Below are 21,161 nucleotides of genomic sequence, written 5' to 3' on the forward strand. Positions count from 1 at the left end.
AACACATCTCCATGGCTGTGGGAGGTTAGGGTGAGATTCCTGGTAACGGAAGCAGTTTGCTTTTTTTTGGGTTTGCGAGCTAGCTAGGTAATTGGTTCCATGCAGCCCTGGGATAACTTCTGACTTTCTGTGCAGCTTGCGACGCTTGCCCGCACCCTTGAAGATGAATGGCTGGATTTCAAGCACGGTTTGCCTGTCCGCTGCTCTCTTGCTGCTGTTGAGTGGTGCTTTTGCCCGGAGGAGCCAAGATCTCCGCTGTGGAGGTAAAGCAGACTCTCTCATAGCAATCTCATTAGGAAAATGGGTGGTGGAGCTTGAGAAATACAGAGCAGGAAAATAACATTGCTTACACCCAGTGCTTTTTTTTTTCCTTTCCAAAAAAATTGTTTAGGAGTACAATGCTCTCATTTTCCTACTCATTTTGAAATACTGCCCCTCAATGAGGCCAAACTTAGCTTCACAAAATGTTTAGGGGTATGCGTACCCCTGCGTACCCCTGCAAACTTTTTCAGGGTAGCCTACCGTATCTCAGATCAGATCAGTTCTCATTGAGTGACCCCCCACAATAGTAGTCTGAGGGCACTTAGATACATAGTTTGAAATACACATAATGATGCCATACCTGTGTATGTAGGGATAAGCCACATCAATTTGTTCTCTAATTGTTTTAGTCATTACAGTCATACTTTGGGTTACAGACACTTCAGGTTGTGCGGCACCGCGCCGAACCCGGAAGTACCGGAACGGGTTACTTCCGGGTTTTGGCGCATGCGCAGAAGCGCCAAATTGTGACCCGCGCGTGCGCAGACATGGCGCTGCGGGTTGCGAACGTGCCTCCCGCACGGATCATGTTCACAACCCGAGCATCCACTGTACTTGGAGATGAAAGTTTGGCCACAGCAAGGTCTTACCCTAGGGATGGGCAGCTGGTGCCATGGGCTCAAACAGGCTCCAGTGGGTTTTTCATCTGGCCCCTCTGATCTGGTCAGATAACTGGTTAGCCTGGACAGCTCAGTTGGTTAAAGTGTGGTGTTGATAACACCAAGGTTTCAGTTCAATCCCTGTGTATGGGACAGCTGCAGATTCCTGAATTGCAGGGGGTTGGACTAGATGATCATCATGGTCCCACCCAACTCTACAATTCTATGGTCTCAAGGGCCTTCCCTTTATTAGGCACCTCAGCAGCTTTTTGCAGCAAAAGTGACCTCTACACGCTTCAGCTTTGTGCACAGGACTCAGAAACTGAGATGCATAAGGAGGGTGTTTGACTCTTTAATAAATCATTTGCCTGAGTCTTAGGAGCAAGTAGCTGCCATGCATATTAAGGGGACGACTTTGCCACAGTTTGCTATTTGCTGAGGAGGAGGAGGCTATTATATTCCTTGCCTATGTCTCCCCTTACGTAGAGTGACTCAGTTGGGTAGAGCCCAGCGTTCCTGGGCCTTCAGTCCTCAGTTCAAAACAGGGTTTCCCAAACTTGGGTCTCCAGCTGTTTTTGAACTACAGTTCCCATCATCCCTGACCACTGATTCCGCTAGCTTAGGATGATGGGAGTTGTAGTCCAACAGCAGCTGGAGACCCATGTTTGGGAAACCCTGGTTCAAAACTCCTGTTAAATTAGTTATTGACTGAGGTGAGGAGCCTGTGGCCCTCCAGATGTTGTTGCGGGACAATTTCCATAATCCCTGACGAACGGCCACACAGGCTGGGGCAGATAGAAGCCAAACAGCACTTGGAAGGCTACAGGCGACCTGTTGCTGCCTTCCCTGCACGCCAGAAGCAACATCCTTATGCTCCCAATAACAGAGTTGTCTGGCCTACGTAGAGGCTGCTGAAAAGTGACATTGAAATGGCATAACCCTTGGTGAGACGTTACGTGTCCCTGCAAGTCAGCCCAAATGTATGAGATTCGCCGGTTCCAACACCACACATCTCTGATACAAACATTACGCCTCACCATGTGGAACACTGTCGCACAGAAGCATTGGTTGGCAGTGTCCACATGGGAGAGGAGATCACTGGACCTGTGTCTTCATGAAAGCCTTACGGGAATGTTAGCATAACTACCCATCCCCTGCTATTGTATTTTCCCTTTTTTCTTGGGTTGCAAGCTCAAGTCCCAGAAGCAGCAACTGTTGTTTTAGTAGCCTTGCTTGCTGATGCTACGCCACAGGAGAAAGAAGAATAGGGGAACAAAGAGTGCAGTCGTTTTGTTGCCCTCAAGGCCGCTGAACCAACTGATGTGTCGAGGTCAGGAGCTGTCAATTTTACCTCTTTCCTGGTACTTGTTTTCACTCCCCTGCATGGACGACTTGCCTAACATAAATTTTAAATTCTCCTATCAAGTGCTGCAAATAAATTGTTGCTACGAGACACAGGCAAGGCATATTTTCGTTTGCGGTATGCTGGGTTCTGAAGAATGCATTTGTTCAGTTGCCAAATCTTGAGAACGTTCCTGGCATCGAGCAGCCGATCATGAAGTTAATGTATCTGTCTTCCTGAGTGCTATGACCAGTCCTGCTTCTAAGAGCTGGTTTCTCTTTGGTTTTAGCATGCCGGGCACTGGTGGATGAGCTGGAGTGGGAAATATCTCAGGTAGATCCCAAGAAAATGATCCAGATAGGTTCCTTCCGCATCAACCCAGATGGAAGCCAGTCCATCGTGGAGGTAACATGTTTCATCCTTGCCCTTGATTGGCTGAAACTCTGGAGACTTTTGTGGTGATCTGAGAAATAGGAAGTCAGGGGGGTGGTTAGCACCCTGAAGAAATGTGTGAGGGAAACCCTTGTGCTGAGATTTTAAACTTCTGGTGAAAGGGAAATTATTTATTATGGGTGGCATCCAATTCTGCAGCTTTACTGGCACATTTCTGTGTGCAAAATGCAGGCTTCCTCTCCCTCTCGTGTCCCCTCCAGCGCACTGTGCACCCTCAAAAACTGCTCTGGAGGGTTGACGGATCCTCTGGAGCAAATTTTGGGGATGTGCAAGGGAAGAAGGAGAAACATGAATCTGGTTGTGCCAACAGAATTCAGCTCATGAAGCACTGGCTACATCCCTGCATTTTTATCCTTTCACACCTCTCAAAGCAGCCCCCAACAATAAATTGAAATTAGTAATTATTATTTATATTAGGTGTGGGGAACTTCTAGACCAGGCATCCCCAAACTGCGGCCCTCCAGATGTTTTGGCCTACAACTCCCATGATCCCTAGCTCAGAGGACCAGTGGTGAGGGATGATGGGAATTGTAGTCCAAAACATCTGGAGGGCCGAAGTTTGGGGATGCCTGGTCTAGACCTTCAGATGTTGCTGAACTACAGCTCCCATCATCCCTTGCCATTGGCCATGCTTTCTGGGGCTCATGGGAGTTGTAGTTCACGGAGGGCCAAAGGTTCTCCACACCTAATACAGAAATTTCAAATTCTAGAGGTGCAGCTAAGGAGGGACTGGTGAGGAACATGGAGCCCGTGAGTGGGGGAATATAGAGTTTTCAACAATAGCTCCACGTAATTTCTTTATCCCTAGTTCCAGTAATGGAGCCAAATCTTAGTGGCTGCCGTTGGTCCTAAGGCAAGGCAATCATTACAGTGTCCTCCTTTTGGCAAAATGGCAAAATGATTGACCACTCCTCAGTAATAGGTTGTAAGACATGAATGGTGCCCGAGGAAAATTATGTTACAACAGGATCTGATAAAGGTAAAGGTTGGGGAGGCTTTCCCCACCTTCATAGCAAGCTGCCATTCCTCCACAGGTGCCCTATGCCAGGTCTGAAGCTCACCTGACGGAATTGTTGGAGCGCATCTGTGACAACATGAAAGAATACGGCGAAAGGGAAGACCCTTCCACCCACCGGAAAAGCTATGTGAGAGTGATGTCCCGCGATGGGACCAAGATGGACCTTTCTCAAACCAAATTTGATACCGATATGACATCGAGCCTGAAGTTTGCGGTGAGTGATGCAGAGAGTGAAGCTGGGTGTGGGACTACTTGGCTGCTGGAGAAAAGGAGACTCCAGTGGAACAACATGGCTGCAACCTGTAGCCTCTTTTCCTTCTGAATTCTATCTTAATACTTGCAGCTGGTTATGGTGACAGACAGCCGATGCTGCAGTTGCAATGGTATAATTACAGCCACAACTCTGGACCAGCTCCACGCTTTGCAATACGCATTAGGGAAGTGGAACAGGTAGCTGGTGCCTACATCAAAGAACATATGTTGCAGGCACGATGTATAGCACGGCTGACTTCCTTGGTTCCCCTTTGCAGTGTGAGAGTATAGCTGAAGAATATGAAGATGAGTTCATAGAGTTCTTCTCCCATGAGGCAGAAAATGTCAAGGACCGACTATGCAGCAAACGAACAGGTAAGCAAAGGACTAGGACTGTTTGCAGATCAAGTAATTCACTCAGTCGAAAGCTGGAGTCAACTCTTTATTAGCGAAACATGATCTTTGCAGATTTGGCTGAGTTTCAGGCCTTAGGAGCACAGCAGCTCTTGCGCCGTAGGCCCTACTCCATAAAATCTGTTGCTGAGATTAAAAGTCCCCACCTCCCTTCTATGTCTCCTCCTCTCCAGAGGTTCTTGCAAGCAATCAGAGACTGCACCTGCGGGCAGCCTGCCTTTGCTTCTCCTGTTTCATACCTCTCCTGATTCTGGGAGTCATGGGGGGAGCTTGTCACAGTGGGGGGGGATGGGACACCAGTGACTCTTTACTAACCTGACTCTGCCTTTTGACCTCCCTCCTCCAACTTGCCAGCTTCAACTTCAGCCTCCGATACCCGACTTCTCTCTGCCACAGACTCTTCTCAACTCACTGAGCCCTGTTACTCCTTCAGCTTCTGATGCCTCCTCTTCCCAGTCTTCTCCCTCTGAGCACTCATTGTTGTCCCACCACCGCTACTTCCTGGGGCTCTGAGCCTTCTCCCCTTGGTGGTTCCCCAGCTTCTTCCTTCCCCTATTCCTCAGTGTCCAACCAGCCCGCGGCATAGGCCATTCTTCTGACAAGGAGGCACAACTCTGCATTCCAGACAAGAAGCACCCTCCTTTTAGCTTGCAGTGCAGCCAGTTTTCCAACATGGAGAAAATGCCAGTGTAGCCACTAGCTTCCATTTTGGGGCAGTAGACAATCGGTCACAAGCACAAAATGGCAGATATTGTTAAGCAGGAGTCATCCCGGCTTTCTTTCAGGCATTTTTTTAAAGCTGCATTGTTCAGACAGTTTTGGGACATGTTTTTTTTAATAAAAAAAACCCTATTATTTATTGAAAACTTGAAATAGCGACAGGTGTTTTTACTGCTGCGCCTGTGTTTTTATGTTTTACACTGTTATATTTTCTGTAACAGTGCCATATATAAGTATTTCAGTGTAGAAAATAATCAGGACCATCTTGCCTTCCTACGAACCTGCCTTTGATTTCTGCTCTTGTTGACTGGTGTTAAGTTATTTCATCCAAATTTCTTTCAGCTGGATAAAATTGGTGCTCAGCAGGGGTTTGGAGAACTGAATAAATTTTCCAGTTGGCGAATACCATTCAAATTGGTTGAAGGACCCTGATATCACTAAAATTAAAAGGGACTTCTCTCCCTCAAACTTCAGAGAACAGGCATCTCATTCCATCAAGTTTCAGTTTGTCCCAGAAGGGGAGAAGGCTTAGTTCAGTTCCCTGCTAAACGCTGCCTGATTAACAAACCTCTGACTTTGCCCTCTTCTGAACAGTTGCTGTACTAAGTTTCTAGGAAGAGAGGTAGCACTTCAGGTAGGATTGTGGCCGCGCTTTGACCTTGGAGAAAGTTCCTAAGAGATAGATGACCTTCTTCTCTTGGCACAGCCTCCTGTGCTTGGCTTCCTCTCTCCACGCTTAGAAACAGTAAAGGCAGCTGAACAGAAACAGGCTGGTGCTGTTGAACAGAACATCCTGGCAACGAGGCAAAGTAGCTGCTCTCCCACCATGTCCTGTCCTTGGCATTGCTTGCCAACACCCCATAGCGTTCTGCAGTGCCTCACAACACCCATATAATGGCGTCCTGCAGTAACTGGAGCTCACAGATGCCGAGAGAACAGTGCGGGTGCTATAAATAGTAAACCTAAAGGGTTCTTTGTGGCCTCGCCTCGTATTCCTGCCTTTTTTTTTTTGCTTCAGGGAGAATATAGGAGAAGGGAGGCTGCTCTGCCTTTAGTCACCTGGATGTAACCGGTAACACGTAATGATGTAACACGTAACCGGCTGTACTCTTGCATAAATAAAGTATATCAGGCACGTCCAACAGGTAGATCATGATCTACTGGTAGGTCAATGGACGTCTGTGGTAGATCACTGGCTTTCCTCTTTCCTAAAAAAGCTACACAATTTAGACCTGAACCCCTAAAATATGGGCCTTCCTCTTCCCTAAAAAAAGCTCAACAAATTTGACCTGAAGCCCCCCCAAAGGGGGTAGATCACTGCCAGTTTTTAACACTGAGAGTAGATCGCAGTCTCTTGGGAGTTGGCCACCCCTGAAGTATATTATTCACTGTATCATATTATAGATTTCAACAGTAATGTCATAAAATTCAACAGAAAAAGCAGAAGAGCCTGTAGGTCAGTTCACACTCTAATCAGTTCATGGATCAGGTCCAAACTTATGTGCTAGTGTCTATTCCACCTGCGTCTGTTCATCGGGTCCACGCAATCCACATGAAGAGTTGTTATAGTTCCAGAGAATCCTTTCACAAAGTCTAAGACAAGGATTTCCGGAATATTAACCTTGTTTCGCTGTCCTGGCACTGAGCTATTTTTGGACTACGAACCTGACTGTGCTGTTTTCATCTGACCTTTACCCTCCAGTGTTTGAGGGTTGGAGGCATGCCACGGTGGCACAGCCAAAAATGCAGCACCTATTTCTGACCACCAGGTCGTAACAAGCTATTTGTAGTACCCAGCCAAAGAATTAACACACAAATCCACCTGATTTTAGGCTCAAAGCTGAGTTAAACAAGGAAGTCTAGCCAAAGTTGATTCTTTATGATCACCTATTACTTTTACAGATCAGCAAGGTTAGGATCACAGTTGCTGTAGGCCTGTAGAAGTGGCTTACTAATTGGCTGTCACCCAAATCAATTGCATATTCACCTGATCTGTTCATACTATCACTTTGCCAGAGTCCTTGGGATTGCGTGGCTAGTATCATGATGCTCATGATGATTAGGAAGATAAGCTAACCCTGTTTGATCCTGTGGCCCGAAAGCAATTGCTGAGTCATTATTGATTTAATCTTCCCTACGGAAGAGAAAAGGATGAATCGAACTGTGAATTTTGTTTGTGGTGAAAAGTTTCTTGGGCAAGACCTGGCTGTGAGAAAAAGAGCAGAGACTGAGATATTTCAGTAAATGACACAACCCTTTTTATCAAAAGCTCAGAACTGCTGGGAACTTCAGAAATGTATTTGTGTATGTGGAACAACTCACAGGTGGATAATATGGCTGGCAGGCAGCATTTGAATTGATGACCCATGTGCTGTGCAGGTGTGGGGTTGGGGAACAAATTTTTAACTCTTGGATGAGGAGTCCATACTTTTTTGTCCATTCACTAGCAATTCTGTTAGAACAAACTCTGCAGTAACATCTGCATAGTGGAATAACTTCTTACAAGGGGAGTGTTTTAAAATGGACTTTTTTATTAGGAGGTGCAGTATGCATGCCAGAAATGAAAGCGGGCAGGGTTGGAGCAGTGAAAAAGAGCAGGCTAGAGTGCAGAAGACCTCACCCAATAAAATGTTGCCCCGTGATCACCACATCTCATTAAAACGAGTTCCACTTTGTCCACACATCCTCAGTCAAATATCAGCAACAAATCTCGAGTTCAGCTTCAGAAAATAAAACTGAAAACAATTGCTGAGAGGTGTTATGAAAATTCTATTTTTTTTTTACATTACAACATTTAGATTTACTATACTTTTGGATAAACCCTCATTTTGTAGGGGAGTAATTCAGACTGGTTTGTGTGTAGAGTGAAGAAGTACAGCCATTACACCTTCTTGTGGGGACTGCTGCTATGATATATTATTGGGCAAGTTTGAATCAGCTGTGTTGTCTGTCTGGAAGTTCCAGTTCTTGTAATGAACTGAATTGTTTGTGCTTCTGTTGTAGATCTGTGTGACCACGCCTTGCATCTCCCACATGATGAACTATGAAGCACAAAGGCCTGCCTGGTTTGGTGAATGAGTTGGCAAAGTCCTTGTAGACCACCTCCCTCTTCCTAGCTCTAATAATTATTGTCCCAGCAGCCTTTTGGGAGGAGGGTTTGGGGGGAACACCTTACAATCTGTAAACAACATTGTATCTCTAAAAGAAAACACCAAGAAAGCTTCTTTATCAATTTTTTAAGTGAATAGGTGATGCAGTGTCTTGCACTTACCTGACTTTTTACAAACCTGCTGTTATCAGGCCTTTTGTTTGCTGTTTTTAAAGGGAACAAGAGACACTCCCATATGTGGATCCAAGTCTTGTTTTTTTCTACTGCGTAGCCCATTCCTCTCTCTGTGTGTGTTTTAATACTTAGTGGCTATGTGCAGGTGCATTGATCTGTAGGTCGGAGTCAAGAGACCAAAAACACAGCTTCTAGGTTCATTTCCAGCTCTCAGAGGCAGAGTTCATCAGAACTTGAATAGAAGAACTTGTTGTGTTCCGTTGTGCTCTGCTACCACCTTATCATGACACCGGGCAAGTCACTTAATTTGTCTATGCAATCTGTGCTTTGAGTGCAACGAGTGAGGGAGGATGAACATACAGTACATCCTTCTAACCAAAGAGGGAGGAGCAAGCCAATTTATATATTATGCCTCTGGAGCCATTGTCTTTGCCTCACAGCTGTTTTACCAGCCTTCATGTGTATAGACTGGCTCTTGGTGAAGGCCAGTATCTGGCTTGTAAAATCCACAAGGGTGCTGATATTGAGCACTTGGAATTGGGGGAAGGGTTGTACTCTTCAAAGGGCTTTTAATACCTGTTTAAAAACAAATGGGCCAGTGATGGCAAGTAAATAAATCATGCTGCGACGCGGATGATCAACAAAGAACTCCTTACAATTTGTTTCCTTTAGTTGTGCGTGGCGGCATGTATGTATTGATAATTTAAAATGCTGGTTGAAATATCCTTTTTATTTAGCAGATAATTAACCTAGACTAGTTGGCTCTTTCCACTGGGCATAGGGGTTAGAGCAGGCATAAGCAACCTTGGCTCTCCAGATGTTCTGGAACTACAACTCCCATGATCCCTAGCTAACAGGGCCAGTAGTCAGGGATCATGGGAGTTGTAGTTCCAAAACATCTGGAGAGCCAAGGTTGTCTATGTCTGGGTTAGAGGATCAAAACTAAAGGGAAAAATACAGTCATACCTCGGTTTAAGTACACTTCGGTTTGAGTACTTTCAGTTTAAGTATTCCGCGGACGCGTCTGGAACGGATTAATCCACTTTGCATTACTTTCAATGGGAAAGTTCGCTTCAGGTTAAGTACAGACTTCCGGAACCAGTTGTGTACTGTAATGGATTTTAGGCACCCAGAGTGATTTAAAGATAATGAGGAAGGATGGAAGCAATTATCCTACTGTATTGTCAATCAGCACAAGAAGGAGAGGCAAGTTTGCCATTCTACATTGTTGAAAGGGCAACAGTGGAACTGTGCTCAGTCAAGACATAAAGAAAAATCGGGCTGTGGGAAAAATTGAGGGAGAAGTTTCTGTTTCTTCTGACAGCTGCTAGCAACTATTTGGAAATCATAGAACTTGAGCCAGTATTGCCTCCAAGCTTGGGAGTGAACTTATTCTCTGGTCTAAATCTTAACCTCTGACACAAATTCGCTCAGATGCAATTATTACTACCATGTAATGCCAGTGATCCCTGAGAGGTTATGGACTGGTTTGGACCCTGGGCACCGAGAAGAGTGATTATGTTTGTAGAAACTAGTCAAGAGTCCTAGGACTTCCAGTGTTAAGAAATGGGCAGATGAATGTGATGGAAATTTTGGTCTGCCATGCCAGAGGCTCTGGGTGAATATGATTGGATTAGTTAAGTGCATTCTGCCCTATAATTTTACCCATGGGATAGTGAAATGCAAACAGATGCTACTTAGTCAAGGAAGTGAAGCTGTAGTAGTAAGAAAGTTAAGCCTCGATCTTTATACATTAAGCTCAATATTATTCTATTAGTGTTATGCTATTTTTTTTGCTGCAAAGTCTGTATTACTATAAAATGCTTGTTTCACTTCCGTACAATTCCAATTCACGCAGGGAAGTTGCTCAGAGGTACAGCAGGTCACAGCTGAAAAGGAACCAATTCATTAACAGGTTTATGCCCAACCTTCCCAACAATGTAGAAAGGTGCACAAAGAAGCCCAAAATTACAAGTGGTGAAACTGTACAAAAAGAAAAGCAGTATACAACAGTGTAAGGTGTAAGAGTCAAAGCAGCCAATACCCAAAGCTTTATTTAAATGCCAGGTTTTCACCTAAAAATCCCCCTTTTTCCTTCAAATTTTTATTCTTGACCCTGTTTTCCAATTTTCTCTTGAAAGCCAATTCTCAATTAACTTAAATCTCTTTCCTTCCAAATCTGCTCCCGTTTATTCCTCAGACTAGGGTTTTACTCCAAAAACAATTGAGTAGTACTTCAAACAAAATTATCAGTATAAATTTCATTACCTATTATTTTATGGCAACAAGAGAACTAAATAGGTTGTTTGTTTGTTTGTTATGCTTCTGTTTGTGTGTTGCATCCATGCATAACATGGTGAAGTAGAAAAACAAACTTGTAGAAGCAAAATGTTTTTTATTTAAGATTAAAACTGAAATAGGGTGTCTTCTTCTACCCCTTCCCTTCCTAAGGGAATTTTAAAAAAATGAAATGTAGGGATTATTCATCTACATAGACAAATGGACGTAACTCATATCATGAATGACTGGAAGTCCTTGCAGGACTAATCGAAATAAATAGCCTCTGCTGCAGTCTGGAAAGAGAATACTACTGTGACCTTTTTGCCCTGGTTCAGCATGAGGACTCTGCACTCTGATCACACCTGTTGCATGAGGGGGCAGCCTGGCCATGATAATAGCAGGATGTGTGCTTTGGGCTTTGCAGGTTCTGGGAGTGTGGTGTTTGAGGCAAACAGAGCAAGTGGCCTAGACAGAGTTCACTGGTCTGATGTCGCTTGCCTTGCCCAATGCAGTGTCACTCTTTCCCACCTGCTCTGGTTCTGCTATGTGATAGAATCCAAAGTTGTGTCAGAACTAAGATGATGATGATTGAGCGATGTCCCTATGCTATTAGTCTATGGGCCAGGGGTCAAAAATGGGGTGATCATTACTACCTGGGGTGAATAAATGAAGTAACTTAGCCTAGGACCCTAGTAAAATTATCAACCATATTAACCATTTGCAGCAAGTCACCATAAAAATCCCTTAATTATGTGGGAAATCAGCCAAAAGAACATAATGCAAATTTGGGCTGTAAGTTTCACAACTTTTGACCAGTTTACGTTAAGAGGGCTCAGCCTGACTAAGAAACATCTCTCTCTCTCTCTCTCTCTCTCTCTCTCTCTCTCTCTCTCTCTGTGTGTGTGTGTGTGTGTGTGTGTGTGTGTGTGTGTGTGTGTTTGCAAGGGGAGCATCACTGAATACTCAAATAAATAAATAATCTTCAAGTAGGGTTAGATACGTGAGCAGCAGCAACAACTATTAGGTTATTGTATAGATTTAAAATGGTTGATGTAAAAGGTTATGCAACATAAAAAGGAACAAATTGGAAGCCATGGAGGCATAGGCAGGGAAGTTTCGAGATAGGAGATAACCAAGAAGTTGTGTATACAGTGGTACCTCTGGTTAAGAACTTAATTCGTTCTGGAGGTCCGTTCTTAACCTGCAACTGTTCTTAACCTGAGGTACCACTTTAGCTAATGGGGCCTCCTGCTGCTGCTGCGCCGCCGGCATGCAATTTCTGTTCTCATCCTGAGGTAAAGTTCTTAACCCAAGTTATTACTTCCAGGTTAGCGGAGTCTGTAACCCAAAGTGTTTGTAACCCGAGGTATCACTGTATATTAAATTCTGGAAAAGGCATTAAAAAAGACATCAACCCAATTCCTTTCCCTGCATTCCCAACTATGACTTCTATGTCATCCAAATGAATCCTGCCATCAGTAATGACTTTCCTATCCTGTAGACCCCATGGGGTCACAAACGACTAAACAACAACAACAATCCTGTAGAATACTACAGGGACAAGAATATGCAACAGATGACTGGAAACCCAAAATTAACTAATTTGTTTACAGCTATTCACGGGTGTGTTGTGCCAAACGCTTTTGGCAGAAATCGTGTGTATTTTTACCTGGGAGCATAATCCCAAAGGGACTCGATGCAACAGGAAATCTTCCCCTGTTTAATGTCTGCTGCCAAGATGATTCTGGAGGAGCAGGGCTTTAAAAAACAAAACAGTAAAACATTCTCATTCTAATCCTACTTGCCCCTCATTTTGTCTCGATTTTATGGGCCCACAAGGAACCAGATAAAAGCTTGGGTCGGAGAAATAAAACCACCATGCTTTCCTCTGGCACGGTGACGTGGGGCTGCTGCTCAGGGTTTTCCTATGAATCCCTATACCGCCTTGGGATCTTCTGATGAAAGGCGGTATACAAAATTGCCTGGCGCAGGGCGAGCCTTACAGCTCATTTCTACTCTGAATCAAGTCCCAATGAGTTATACGGGATTTTGCTCTCAGGTTTTACATGGAGGTCGTCTTCTTCTTCAGCGATCACTCATAGACGAGTAAGATTGTCTTCCATAAACACTGTTTTAACAGTGGGTCCGTAAGTGACTGTGGAGGCCAATTCTGGATCCACATGTCATTCCACAGTGGGGATATTGGTTTCCAGGCGGGAGTTGATCACGGTGTGGATTTGCCAAGAGTGCCTTCCTCTTAGCACCTTTCTCCCTTGCGTCCTGAGTTCGAGTTTCTTCAAAGCCCATGACACCTTTGGTAAAGGCTGTTCTCCAACTGGAGCACTCGCAGGCCAGTGTTTCCCAGTTGTCAGTGTTTATACTACATTTTTAAAAGATTTGCCTTGAGACAGTCTTTAAACCTCTTGTTGACCACCAGCATTATGCTTTCCATTTTTAAGTTCGGAATAGAGTAGTTGCTTTGGAAGACGATCATCAGGCATCTGTACAACATGACCAGACCAACAAAGTTGATGTTGAAGAATAATTGCTTCAACACTGGTGATCTTTGCTTCTTCCAGTACACTGATATTAGTTCACCTGTCTTCCCAAGTGATGTGTATAATTTTTCGGAAACACTCTTGATGGAATCTTTCAAGGAGTTGGAGATGGTGTTTATAAGTGGTCCATGTTTCACAAGCATATAGTAAGGTTGGTAGTACAATAGCTTTGTAAACAAGTATTTTGGTTTCCCTACGAATGTCCCGGTCCTCAAACATTCTGCACTTCAATCAGGAGAAAGCCTCACTCGCAGAGCTCAGGCAATGCTGGATTTCGGCATCAGTGTTGGCCCTTGTGGAAAGGTAACTGCCTAGGTAGGAAAAGTGATCAACATTTTCCAACATTACACCACTGAGTTGGATTTGTGGCGCTGCAGAGGGGTTATTTTGTACTTGTTGGTGCAGCACTTTGGTTTTTTGGATGTTGAGTGATAGGTCAAGCTTTTCGTAAGCTACTGCAAAGATATTTAGGATGGTTTGGAGGTCATCCTCTGAGTGTGCGCACACTACGTTGTCATCAGCAGCAGCGTAGGAAGATGGGGTGGTGGGGGCGCCATCGTGGCTGCCTGCCCCGCCACCAGAACGCGTGCCACGTCCCTGAGGGCAGCGTGCCTGCTCCATGTGGCTGAGCATGAAGCTCTGCCACTGGTCATCAGCATACTGAAGCTCTATGACAGAAGTTACCGTAACCTTACTTTTTGCTTTCAGCCTGCTCATATTGAAGAGCTTTCCATCTGTTCGATATATGATTTCTACTCCGGTGGGGAGTTTCCCGTCGACAAAGTGTAGGATCATGGCAATGAAAATAATGAATAGAGTTGGGGCAATAACACAACCCTGTTTAACACCTGATGCCACTGTGAATGGTTCATTTTGAGACATTGTTAAGCGATGCGCGGCGGGTGGGGGGAGAGCTAGGAATAAAGTTAGCCTAAAGGAAGAGCCTTCCAGGATCAAAGGCGTATCTAGCCCAGCCAAGACGCCTACGGAAAGCCCACAAGACTGGCAACACTAAGTACTCCCAGCCCCTCAGCTGCGCCCGCATTAATTTATATACTGTACAGTATGTGTCTGCAGAAGAGGCTACTTCAGACGCTGTCGCCATGCAGATCCATCAGGCGCCTGACTCGGACGCCTCACTCCCAGGCAGGACCACGCCCTTGCCCGCCCGCTCGCGCGCGGGCAAGCCCCGCCCCTCCCTCCGCGCCGCCCAATGGCGCCTCGGCGAACCTTGACGGCGTTTATGTTAATAGCCTCGAGGTCCTCCGCCGGGGCAAGGCCCCGCCTCTTCGCTGCTGACGCTACCGCGTTGTGAGGACCTTGCCGGGCGCAGCCGCTGCCGCTTCTTTCCTCAGACGTCTGCTGCCGCTCTTCAACCTTGGTCTTGTCTGCTTCCCTTCTCTCCCCCCCCGCCCACCCCCGGACTTCCCTCTTCTCCTCGAGGCGGCCGCTGGTTTTCGCTCCTTCGCCGCCGCCGCCGCCGCGTCAGGTTCTCGCCGCTCCTCGCCATGACCTTGTTGACTGCCAGCAGCAGGGCGGCCGCGCGCCTCTTGGGTGCCAAGGTGAGGTGAAAATCTCTTTCCCTCTCTCGCCTCGTCCGCCTCCCCCCCCCGCCGGCCATTTCGCCCTTCCCGGGGCCTGTGACAGGCCGCCCTTAAAGGGGCCGCGCCCTCCACGCGGCTTGCCCTGAGGCCTCGCGAGGGGTGGGAGGCTGTGTAGCGCGCGGGGGCGTGTTTGGGTGGTGGGGGTTGCGTCCCAACTATTGCTAAGGATCTTCTCGGGATCTTCCGGATCCCTTGGGATCTGCCGTTGCAAGGGGGGTTCGCCTTGCCCTGGTTCTGTGCAGCTTGGGTGATCCCGCGTCGGATCCTTCGGGGGAGCGGGAGGGCTCTTAAATCTCAGGGTCGTGGGCAAAAAGATTCCTGCATTGGGCTAGGGGGTTGGGCTAGATGACCCTGGGGACCCCCTTCCAGCTCTAAGATTATGGGAACTCGTAGGGCGCTGGGTTTCGTAACGCGATTGTAGCCAAGCCAGTGGGGAGTGGGGCCTGTGTTGGGTACATCTGTGTCCTTGAGGTGGGACTGCCTTATATACCCTCCCCCATCGCCCCACTTCCACGTTTCTCTTTCAGAGCCTTTGCGTTAGGTCTAGGCTTGTTGAAAGATGTTCTCTACTTTATTACCCCGTTAGATTGATTCTCGTTCCCCTCCCGTATGAAATCTTAAAGGGAGAGGGATCCTTATTATTATTTTTGCCCCCCCACCCCGGGGGGGGGTGTCGGGTGGAGAAAGAGAGAAAGACAACGAAATGGTGCACGTTGGTGGGTAAGATGTAAAAGAAGAAACTGTTGTTGTGTAATATATCCCTTTCTCTTCCCGTTAAGAGGGTTGACTTCGTTTTGAGATCTCCATGATTGTATGTTGTGGGAATATCAGGGATTGGCAATTGCAGACTTGACTTTTTCCTGTTCACCTGACCTCTGGATGGGAAACAGCTCATTCCCTCTGACAGGGCGGTTGTATGCCCCCCCTCCCCCAGCCTTAAGTTTGGTATCTAGGGGAAAGGTGCAGCAGGCATATTCTGGTTCCTTTTTATAGCAGGTGGATCGAAGCAGCTAAACTGGTGCTTGTTGGTGAAAATATATCTAGGAAACTGTCCCTCCTTTCCCACCTCTTTCGTGATCCCCAGCCCTTATTAAACAACTTGATCACCTTTAAGTTTCTCCTAGGATGCTTAGAGGGCAAAAGGGTCAGCTGTCAAAAGGTTCGAAGTTGGGATGGAGTATCCCTTAACATGAGTAATCAGCATCATGTTGCTGGTTGCTAGTATTTCTTAAAGTGGAAGAAATACCAGCAATTGTTTCATAGAAGGGAAACAATGCATGAATCTATAAATTAATGTTTGCTGACTGGCTCACACCCCAGCATGGTGGTACGTTGGAAGGGCAAAGTAGGCCTCTAGTCTAATGTATTTGGAAAGTAGTACAGCTTCCTAGTAAGCATTTTCTTTTCTTTTGCTGCAAGATTGCAGTGATAGTTGTGGGATGTATTAGAGGCATCAAATGCACCATGCACACACATCCTGTAACAAGTGACATTTCCTGAAAGCAGTCTCTTTCTATTGGGCTGTTTCCCAAGTGCCCATTTTTTCTTCGTGATTTGTGTTCTCCTTTGCTACAGTCTAATTTTCTGCCTTCTACTGAAAGGTCAATATGCTGTTTGCTGGGTTTTTTGCTGAAAAGTCTGGCTGTGGCAATTTTTCCTAGGATAAAGGGCCACTTGACAATTTTATTTGAACTCCAGACTCACTAAATTCCCTAACCAATCGATTGCAAATGGCTAATCCCAGAGCATTTATTTTGGGCTTATTTACCTTTTTCCTATTCCTGCCTTCTCTGTTACTGTACTTTGACTAAATTTTGATGACTGAGGAAATCTGTTCTGTTTCTGCCTAGTACAGATATGCAGCAGGCCAAGTAGATAGTGAAGTTAAAATTAGGACATGCTTAACTTGGGTCTGAAACAAAAGCCAGATGAGCCAGACTTGCAGTGACCTGAGTAAGCTCTTCATCTCTCTGCTTCTAATCTTCTCCCAAATACCTTCCCCTTTTTCCTTATTTGATTGCTGGTTTTTTATTTCTCTCTTAAATTTTGCTTGTTGGTGTGTTGCCTGTTCTTTCTCTTCAGGGAGTAATTGCATTTCTAGCACTCTTAATTGTATTATGTGGGTGTCTGGAGATTTCAGCTTTCACTGTGATACTTACAATGCTGGGCTAAAATTGTAGGTGCTTGAGCAGGGGTGAGGGGGAGGCAAATTGTGGGTCCTACATGTGGAGCATTTGTCTTGCTTACAGTGTAATTATTGGGATGTAGTATTTGGATCTGCTCAAATCTGGTGTGGTTGAGAACTACCCTGGATATGCAAGGTATCCAGGGATGTGTCTGGTTGCAGTTTCAACCATATACAGTATGTGAATGTTTTTCATAAGTGTTGATAACTACAAAGGAGCAATTAATGATTTGTTTATTTATTATTTGTTACATTCATTTCCTCCCAAAGGAGCCCAGAGCAAGCATACAAATAACCTAATAAAATGCTCATATAAAAAAACTTCAGTAAAACAAAACTTGTGCCTTCTGCTGGTAAAGGTAACAAAAGCTTGGCCCCAATCACTGTTCTCTGAAAGTTCAAACAGGTGCTTTTTAATGGTGGGGAAACATGTGTTGGGGGCAACTGCACAGTACATTGTAGAAAAGTGTGTTGCCCTTCCCTTGGTAACTTTCCTTTATATATCTCTGGTCCTTTTCATACCTTTGGGAAATCAGGTATGCACAAAATGTGTGGTGGGATTGAGGTGGGCACTTGCCTGCATTGGCAATATAAGCTCTTCATCTTTATGCTCCCAAGCCATCATTTCTTCTCCCAGCCATGTTCCCCTCTTCCTTTTTAATTGCTGTTCTCTTTTTCTGCCTCTGCTTCAAACAATAATTGCCAGTAGCAGGAGAAGGGCTGCCTCATCTTAGTTTTCCATCTGCAATCCCTGTTGCAGCTACTTGACATCAGTTGCTAGCTGCAAAGAGGGGAGGCTGGTCTTTTGTACAGTATTTTCTGCTCTTTGTATTGCTTTATCTGAGTTGTGTAAAGGAAGTGCCAAATTCTTGAGTGTGCTCTTTGGCCGGATATACTTAATATAATGTCAAGTCACAGCATATATGCTGATAGTGTTAGTCCCAGTGATACGTATTCCATGGCCTCAAAAACATTGGGTGGGATACAACTACCATAACTTGTTGGGGGAACCCCATAAGAGGTTTAGAAGTGCATGGGGGGGGGGGAGTCCCATTGCATGAACAGACCTAATTCCTCAAACACATATCCCACTTGGTGGTACATTGAACGAATTCCACCCACTGTGTGGTTTTTAAAGAGCATGTGTTTCTTGCTTACGCATGTTAGACTGTACTTGCCAATAAGATGTTACATTCAGGTTTGAATAGGTACTCTGACCTGGGATTCTGTAATAGGGATGGCGGAACCTGTTTTCCCCCAAGGATTCTTCTGGTTTACAGGTGAAGAAAGCAAGAGCTTTAGCGGGGTGTAAGCGTGTATTCCCTGAAGCATTAATGGAGGAAGTAAGCTCTTGTTTGCATAAGGTTTACCTAAGAGTGGTTTCCTTATCTTGTCCTGATTTGTATTTTAAGAGTGTGGGAGAAACTTTGGGTGTGCTTGGGTACAGCCAAGAGCTGTTCTTGTGCAATTAGAAGTACTGTATACTGTGTAAGATTCAGAGATCCACCCAGCCTCAATCAGCGCCATATAGAAGTGCACCTTTCTGGTTTTGGAAAGAGATGGTGTGTTGGTTACAATCTCAGCTCTGCTACTGTTTCTGTAAGCTGTTCACCAAATACTCTGCCCATCAGCAACTCAGTCCGCTGCTCTTCTCTTAAAGAATGGGATTTTGAGTTGACAGTATGTAGTCTGTTCAGGTATTTGTAAATGACTAACCAAAATACGCAAGGATGCGAAAGTGTACAAACACAATAGCTCTGCATTCCCAATTCTCCCTTGTGTGTTCTAGGGCAGCAGCCTGCACTTGGGAAACCACTAGCACCTGTTGAGTTCCCATGCATTTTGGAAAACTGGAAAAGCAGGGTTCCAGAACAAAGGGAAGCTTCAATGAGTACAGGAGCCTTCCCTGCAGGCAGATGCATTGGAACACATGGAGAATGATAGACCTAGAGGATGCAGAGCTAGGGTGTTTGTGCATGCACTTTCATTTTAGTTAGACCATATTACAAATGCCTGAATAAGCATAATGTGGATCTGCAACTCTTGGCAGCCTTGACTGTTTGATAGAACCGCCATTCTTTGTTCCTAACTTTGTTCCTAAGTGTTGTGCAGCATTTTCTCTTTTTGGGTGTTCCTTGGAACTCTATATGTGGATATTCAGAAGGACAAATAGGTTAAGGTGCAGCATAAAGTTCTTCAGGCAGGGCAATGGACAGTGAGTGATCAAATAAATTTGGGAGTCACTACAAGGAGCAATGTTTGAGTGGTCTCTTTGATTGCTCAAACTCTGCAGTAGGGACAGTAAGCCTAAAAACAAAACCAGTTCCAATGCTGCAACTTAGCTTTTGCAGTCTAGCTGCAGTGGCATCAGGACTGATAACCAGGACAGATATAACCTTGGTTGGAGACTAAGAATATATCCGCACTGGGTCTAAGAAGGAGCCCTCAAAGATGAAGAAGCCTGCATTGTTGTCACTGGAACTAATTGAGCCCTGATTTCCAGAGCCTTCCACATTAGTTTTAGTGGTGGTTTTTGTCTTATGTTTAATTCTGTAAGCTACTTTGTGTGTCCAAACACAGAAAAACAGGGTAAAAATAATAAAAGCAAACAACCCCATATCAGTAATTGATACAATCTCTTTCAGAAAGTATGTGCATGAAAATCCATTGAGTGGGCAGAAAGACAGTATATAAATATAATTAGTTAGTAAATGAATTCACAACCATGTTGTGTTAACTTTAAACAAGTTAAGGTGTGTAAAAAGCACAAGACAATGCCAAAACAAACAGGTGCTTGTTGGGGTTTTATATCTTGTAGGAAACTCTCTCTACTGATTGGCAGTGGGTCTGCTACATGCAACAGGTCCCTCTCATATCTCCTATTCCATAGTCACAGTTTCGTCCCATGTCCCTTATGTTATAATTTGGGTCCCCTGAAGGGGCCATTATTCCTGCTTTTGTCAAATGGACTTGAGTGATGGCAGAAGGAGAATGTGTATCTCAATTTAATTTAGCACACCTGTAAGAGCAAATAACGTTTTCTAGTGCTGTAGGCAAGTGCTGCTTTGATAAACATTTGCACGGTTTGGACCTCCCAAGTCAGATGGCATGATTCACGTTTCTTCCATGGTGAGTTATCATCCTGCTGAGTTTTGCTGGCAAGCTGGCCGTTGCCTGGATTGCATCACCCAGATCCTGATAACCAGGTTAAAATGACATGGAGGTGCTTGGCTGGCCTTGCCACCTTAATTGCCCTTATTGTTGGGTGCATGCAGTCAAGCTAAACATCAAGATCTGTTTAAAGTAGGTTGCATTCGCTGAGCCATCTGACAGTGCCTCCAAATAGTGCAAGTCTGAAATCGGGAACATTATTAGGATATTCTTTATATGTAGCTTAAGTATCCACACAAGAGAACAAGCTAAATCCAGGCCAGCAGTATAGCTGTCCTCCCTAGCTTAGAGAAGAAAGCACAGAAAACGTGATTGCAGAGGTTGGATGCGGCTCTCTCTGGGTCACAGCTTGTTCACTAGTCTGTGCCTGAACAGATTTACGGTATATAGGAATCCCTTAATTGGCTCGGACTCCTGCTGGCAGATATAAACTGCCCTCTGCAGAAAGACAGCATTATCCTAGGTGAGGTCTTCTGACCTGCTGTCTGTATTCCTGTTGCAAGGGTGGGGTGTGCTAGCTTAGCTTCTGAACTTTTCCATTACCTTCCTAGTAGGGATGCATCTAAGCTGTGAGAACTCCTCCCCTTCCAGAACAAAGAACAGACCTTCCAAAGACCCTTCTGCCTTAGCGGCTGTCTTCTGTCTGTGCATGCAGATGTATGTGCATGTCCACTCCACTCAACATACCACTGCTAAAATGCTTTTGAGGAGCCAAACCAGTGCCTGGGGAACCTTTCCTTCTCAGTTATAGGAGGGAAATTGCTTTTATATAACAGCAAAAGCACATAACACACTTTAGGCCATGCAGCTGTGGTATGTCCATAGGTTGTGGAATCTATATGTAATTTGGTTTCTTGGTTTTAAATAACATGTATGCCAAAGCTCCCTCATTCTCCTTGCTTCATGGGGACTGTTTTCAAAACTTTAGAAAGCTCAGCCTAAAACAAGACACAGGAAAAGG

General features: G+C 45.1%; 2 protein-coding genes across 4 annotated transcripts in view; both read left to right on the forward strand.

Annotated features, from left to right (window-relative positions):
• The window catches only part of NABP2 (nucleic acid binding protein 2), a 34,544-nt gene extending 25,494 nt beyond the window's left edge, over positions 1-9,050 (forward strand). For all 3 annotated transcript variants that reach the window (XM_088662914.1, XM_035103769.3, XM_035103770.3), the window contains 5 exons: positions 136-263; positions 2,552-2,667; positions 3,750-3,947; positions 4,264-4,360; positions 8,123-9,050. In XM_088662914.1, coding sequence (XP_088519040.1) covers positions 136-263; positions 2,552-2,667; positions 3,750-3,947; positions 4,264-4,360; positions 8,123-8,166 — 583 coding nt within the window. In that variant the 3' untranslated portion in view covers positions 8,167-9,050. The remainder of the gene's footprint in view (positions 1-135; positions 264-2,551; positions 2,668-3,749; positions 3,948-4,263; positions 4,361-8,122) is intronic.
• A 5,497-nt stretch (positions 9,051-14,547) lies between these two features.
• CS (citrate synthase) overlaps positions 14,548-21,161 on the forward strand; it is a 33,356-nt gene continuing 26,742 nt past the window's right edge. Inside the window, exon 1 of the mRNA XM_035103767.3 lies at positions 14,548-14,802. Coding sequence (XP_034959658.1) covers positions 14,749-14,802 — 54 coding nt within the window. The 5' untranslated portion in view covers positions 14,548-14,748. The remainder of the gene's footprint in view (positions 14,803-21,161) is intronic.

Source organism: Zootoca vivipara, chromosome 2 (assembly GCF_965207765.1).
Source record: "Zootoca vivipara chromosome 2, rZooViv2.hap1.1, whole genome shotgun sequence".
In the NCBI taxonomy this organism is placed as follows: Eukaryota; Metazoa; Chordata; class Lepidosauria; order Squamata; family Lacertidae; genus Zootoca; species Zootoca vivipara.